Source organism: Tetrahymena thermophila (genome assembly GCF_000189635.1).
Source record: "Tetrahymena thermophila SB210 genomic scaffold scf_8254592, whole genome shotgun sequence".
Taxonomy (NCBI): Eukaryota; Ciliophora; class Oligohymenophorea; order Hymenostomatida; family Tetrahymenidae; genus Tetrahymena; species Tetrahymena thermophila.
The window spans coordinates 195,691-201,525 of record NW_002476363.1 but is presented as its reverse complement, the minus strand read 5'-3'; the positions used below and the strand labels follow the sequence as shown (position 1 = coordinate 201,525).

Sequence of the window (5,835 nt, the reverse complement as noted above, 5' to 3'; positions counted from 1 at the left end):
TGTCAATAAAATATTATTAAAATGTTAGCATTTTGTTATTAAATGTTTATTTATGATAAAGTTAAATCTAAAAATTTGCTCTTTTTTTTCATAAATTTAAATTATGGCTCTTTCCATTTAATTAAAGTTAAAAGATTATTCTACCTAATTAAAACTCTCTAGCAACAAATATAGTTTTTTGAATTACTATTTTATAGTTTTTTCTTTTATAAATCTGTAATATTTTATTCTTTTAAATGCTCGAAAGATATTAATAACAATTTTAATAAAGAAATTACAATTTAATCAAATATTTACTTTCAATCTTTTCAACTCCTATTCAAGCTTATTATTTTCTTAGATAATAAAAACTAACAACTTAGAATTTATTAAGAACTTTTCTATTTTTATAATAAATTTTCTTTTAATTAATCTTATAGATGTGTCTATTTCAAAGTTTCAAGATAAATTATTTATTTTTTTAAAATGACTTTTAGACTACTGTTTAACTCTAAACAATTTTGAATTTAAAATAATTTTTTAAAAAAATATAATTCTCTTTAAGTTTTCAAGTTATGATTTTCAAATTTTATTTTACAAATATCCATTTTTTTGTTGTTGTTTTTTCTCATTCATTCATTATCTTATATTTTTTAAGCTTTGAAAAAAAAAAATAAACTAATTTCAATTTTTATTATCAAAATTGAGAATGGAAAAATTAATGGTTTTAATTATACTAATTCAATTAAAATATTAATTGATATTTAAATATCTAAACTAATTCTAATTTGATTTTAGTTAAAAAAGCAAAAAAAGTATAAAAACTATTTATAAAATGGGTAGATAAAAGAAATAAATTTTATCTAATAGCAAAGAATTAGAAAAGAGCAAGGAGACAGAATAAAAATCCTTTATCAAGCAGCTGGATGATAATTCTTATAAGGATTTGAAATTTAATGATCTATTGAAGTTGGAAAGTTTAGGAAAAGGAGGTTTTGGTGAGGTTGCAGTTTATTATGATCATAAAATTTAGCAGGCTCTTGCAGTTAAATAGTTTGAAAATGAGTAGCATTATTATGAGGAAAAAGAAAGAAACAGTAACTGTAACTTTCTGTAAGATAGGAGCAAGTATTTTGCGGCAATGCTAAACTATTCAGATGAAAGAAAAGTAATATTTTATGAATTAGGAGATTGCACATTACTCGAAATAAATAATCACTTTATCCAATAGAATTATCTTACAACTTAAATTTTCAAAAGCAACGAATACAGTAGCGTAGAGAAAAAGCATTTAAAAGAAGAAAAAAAGGGTTTGAATAAGATTAGTATTAAAAAAGAGAATAAAACAATGATTGCATATCAGAAATGGAAAGAAATCGACCTTATTTATATTACATATTGCCTACTTAATGGCCTGTATTATATGAGGTAAAATAAAATGTTTCATGGAGATATTTCACCTGATAATATCATGATTTTTTAGAATAGACTCAAATATATAGATTTAGGATCAAGTCACTTAAATAATAACAAGTTTTATCTTAAATAATATAAAAAGTAGTTTGTCAACTTCAATATTATGAAGCCAAAAAAGAATTACACTGATAATGAAATCAGCTAAAATGAATTATATGCACTAGGAAGAACAATTACTCATCTTTGTCTTTATATTTAAGAGGAAAGAGAAGATATTATCATAAATAGAGATCTCACTCTTAATTCCTTGAGAGCTAAGTTCGATTCTTTTAAGACGCTCCTAGTTTAAAGTCAATCACTAAAAGACTATCCTAGTTTAAGTAAAGTATTACTCAAGATGCAATACCCATATGATGAAGATATTCAAAAAATATTTTAAGAGATAAAGTAAGATAATATATAGAAAAAAGATGTTGAGAGCAAGGATTAATAATAAAAAAATGAAGAAATAGTAGAAAATGCTATTAAATTAACCAAACAATAAACCAAGAGACTAAGTAAAAAAGACTCTTAAAAATTTGATGAAAATAGTAAAGAAAAAAAAGAAAAATAAGGAAATACTTTGAATTCTAAAAGAAATTTAAAAGAAGTAAATAAATAAAATGATAAAGAAATGGAAAAATGTGAAGAAATTTTATAAAATTCTAAAAAGAAAATTAAATCAGAAACAAAAAATTCAGAAATTTTAAAAACTAACAAACAAACAAGCTAATCTATAGAAAAATCATAAATGATGACCACTGTTATATTTTCTGAAGAATAGAATAAAGTAAAAACAAACATACTGATAAATTATTTCTTTTTAAATTAATCAAAAAAGCGCTCACTTTTAATTTATTATTAACATTATTTTCTTTCTTTATTTTAAAAGAACGAATAAATAAATAATTAATTATTTTTAACAACATATACCTAAAATATTCTCCAATAACTTTAATTCCATAAAACTAACAAAAAATTAAAAAAATTTTACCAACTCCTCAATATTGCTAATCCAGCTATTGAAATTTAAAAATTAAATACTAAGTAGCCTTCTTGCTTTTTTTATTTTTATTTATCAGAATTTATCTGACAGATCTACCTTTGATTTTATTAAAAAAAAAAAAATGCCTTTTAATTTTAAAACCAGGAACAGCTATACAAAATATTTTTTTTTTGTTTGATTTATAGTGAAAATTAAAGTATATATTTTTACATTTGATCTAGAAGATAGATTTTGCATAAATAATAATTTTCAGCTGTTAAAAAAATTATTTTTAAAAATAGGAGAATGTAGAAGAAGAATAATAATAAAACGAAAGCGACTCAAACAAAATGAAAAATGATATAAGTTAAATCATTATTGAAATATTAGATGTACTATAAAGTTTACTTGATAATTTTGTTAGAGATAATGACATTAAAATTCTGCCACAGCAAAAGAAGGATCCTCCATATGATTTTGAAATTTATTCTTTTATTTTTGAAAAAAGTGATTTAATTTAAACTGCTTGTTAGGAAATTAGATCTTAAAGACTCGAGAAGCTGCTCTAAAATCATCCTAATCCTAATAAAGAACTGAGCTATCTCATGTAACTAGATCAAAAAAATTGGAGAAGAGAAGCAGCTTTTCAAGTGATTATAGATTAGTTATCTAGCTTGTCTTCAGAATAAAAGATTTCTAAAGAAGTAATTACTTAGTAAGTTATGAACATAGTATTACATTAGTAAAAGCAAATAATTTTAAGATAGAAAACATATAATATAGAGTGCTCAGATTTTATAGATGAAATTATTTTTGTTTGTATTTAACATGATCTTCCAGTTGTTTAAATTGAGTGTGCTTTTACTTTTTGCTTGATATGGTATTTCTAAGAAAGTCTTTAGGATTTTAAACATTTTTATGAGTCATTTTAGAGTTAATTATAAAAAATAAATAAATAAGAATTGGAATAAAGCCAAGTCAAAAAATTTGAATATTTAGATAATTTAAGCAATATTTTTAATTCAAATATTAAAAATAATGACTAACTTATTAATTAAATACATGAAGCAGTATTAAATTAAATTTCCACAATAAAAATAGTTTGAAAATAAATAAATGTGTTTTAAAAGCAAAAGTAATTTTTTCAGATAAATATTAAAAGCTTTCTCATGTAGTTCAATATTTAAATACTTTAAATGTATTTTATAATTATGATCAATTAATTAATTTAAAATAAAAATTTCATAAAGAATAAATAAGAAATGTTTTATTTAAAAATTAAGAAATTAAAATAGAATAATAATATTAATTTTAAAAGAAAATTTTGACAAATAGGACATGTTATAATTATATTTTATAAATAAAAGATGCTAAATTAAATAGATATTATACATTAAATTGATAAAGAATTAGTAAATTAATAAGTAAATACTAAAAAAATATAAGATGACATGATTTATATTATCAAATACTGTAAATCCATTTTTGTTTTCACCCACCCTTACTCCAAGTTCAGTCAGATTTGCCTGTGATTAAAAAAATAAAATAAACCTTATTTAAAAAAATACTGATTATAATTTATTATTTATTACATTAAATTTAATGTAAAATTTTGATATGAAAATAAAAAAGAATTAAAAGATAAATTTTACAATTTTTATTATGAAGACAAAAATAATAATAATCCAAAAATCTTTAATAATTTTATATAAGATAATACGTATTTTAATACAAGAAAAGGGATATAGTTATTTTTAAAGTTTATTCTCAATATTATAATGAAGTATTATATATATATATATTTATTAATTTTTTAATAAAATAAATAAAAATATCTAGTATTAATTTGTAAAAAGTAATTTGAAAAATAATAAGCATATAAAGGTTTTTTAAAGATGAATAATTAGCTGAAAAGAAAAATATAAATATATTTATTTTTCTTCTTTAAGAATGAATGAATAGTAATGGTTTTAATGATATTATAATTAATTAATTTATTATTTATTTAATATAGTAAGGGTAATTTTAGCTCAATGGACTAAATTTTAATTATTATAATTTATTTATTTTTCTTAATTTTTCATCAAACAATCAAAATAATCAAGAATTTTTTATGTTTGCTTTTTGGTTAACTTAATTTTAATATTTATTTTGTTTTCAAATGATTTTAAACATAACCATTCTACTTCTTTTCTGAAGTGTCTACTTGACTTTTATAACTCGATTTATATCACTTTTTTAAAATAAATAAAATTTTTAATAATGAAATAAAGTGATTTAAAAAAGTACATATTTAAGCAAATTTAAAGAAAGTATAAGTACTTTAGTTTTTTTACTTGATTTATCATTCCAAAGTAATTAGTAATTGAGTTTCCTCTATTTTCAAAAAAAAAAAATTAAGAATTATAAACAAATATCTTGAATCTTACTTTAAATTTAATATAAGAATATTTAATTTGCTACACTAACCAATTGCATCACTTAAATGTTCTAATCCAGAGTTTTGTATGGAATTGTTTCTGTTTTTTATTTTTATTTTAAAATAAGACATAAATTAATAGCAAAAAATTGATTCTAAAATAAATAATTCTTTTTTTTTATTTTACTCGAGATTCATGTTAAGGTATTTCACTTATTATAAGGATTATACGAACTTACTCAAGCTTTAAGCACCATTTTCCCAAATGAAGTTACCTCTATAAAAAATTATGATAAAATGTGTGATAAATATTAATTAATTACCTTAGATTAAGATTTAAATGAGTAAGATGAGTAAATTAACTTAATCCTTATGTCAAAAAGTTAATGCCTTTTTCGCTGACATGATTGTTTCTAATATGAGAAATAAAGTTTAAATAATATTTTGTAAAAATAATAAATTACTAAATTTGAAGGACAAGTTTATTAACATTTTTGAATTTTGATATTTCAGATCCAAGAATTATCACTCCTTCATCTTTTAATTTAGATGCTCTGTTATATTTTGTAAGAAATACTTTGAAAAGAAATTTATGTTTATTTATAAATTTTTTACATGTCTTCCATGTTTATAACAAAAGAATTTTATTCTTAAAATTATTTTTAATCTAACAACTTTTTTAAAAATAAAAATAAATTTTAATGAGTAAATGAGTTATATTTTATAAAATAATACAGAATTGATTAAGGCTAGTAGCTCATCATTTGTCATCATTTTATTTTTATTAAATTTTTTATACTAATTTTTTAAAAGTAATCTTTTGAATTTAATATTATATTTTCAATGTTATGACCAACTTCATATTTATATGAATAAAATCTAGAAAAAACTATATTCTCTTGCTATTATTTTAAATTTTTTTTCAATTATTATTAAGAAAGTCATCAGTATTACTTTCTTAAAAATATAATTGCATAAATTAGATAAATTATTTAGT

General features: G+C 19.7%; 2 protein-coding genes across 2 annotated transcripts; one reads left to right on the top strand and one right to left on the bottom strand. All coding sequences in view use genetic code 6, as the record gives it.

Moving 5' to 3' along the window:
- Positions 1 to 672: 672 nt before the first annotated feature.
- Positions 673 to 3,643, top strand: TTHERM_00581910 (kinase domain protein). The gene is made up of 2 exons (XM_001018932.2): positions 673 to 2,224; positions 2,722 to 3,643. Exons 1-2 carry the CDS (start codon positions 689 to 691, stop codon positions 3,523 to 3,525), a joined length of 2,340 nt encoding a protein of 779 aa, XP_001018932.2. The 5' UTR covers positions 673 to 688; the 3' UTR covers positions 3,526 to 3,643.
- A 933-nt stretch (positions 3,644 to 4,576) lies between these two features.
- TTHERM_00581909 (kinase domain protein, putative) lies at positions 4,577 to 5,612 on the bottom strand (the record flags this gene model as incomplete). Its single annotated transcript, XM_001471354.2, has 8 exons — positions 4,577 to 4,652; positions 4,709 to 4,795; positions 4,849 to 4,938; positions 5,026 to 5,115; positions 5,162 to 5,251; positions 5,303 to 5,392; positions 5,454 to 5,512; positions 5,574 to 5,612. The coding sequence occupies 8 exons, from the start codon at positions 5,610 to 5,612 to the stop codon at positions 4,577 to 4,579; spliced, it is 621 nt and encodes a 206-aa protein (XP_001471404.2).
- Between the last annotated feature and the right edge of the window lie 223 nt (positions 5,613 to 5,835).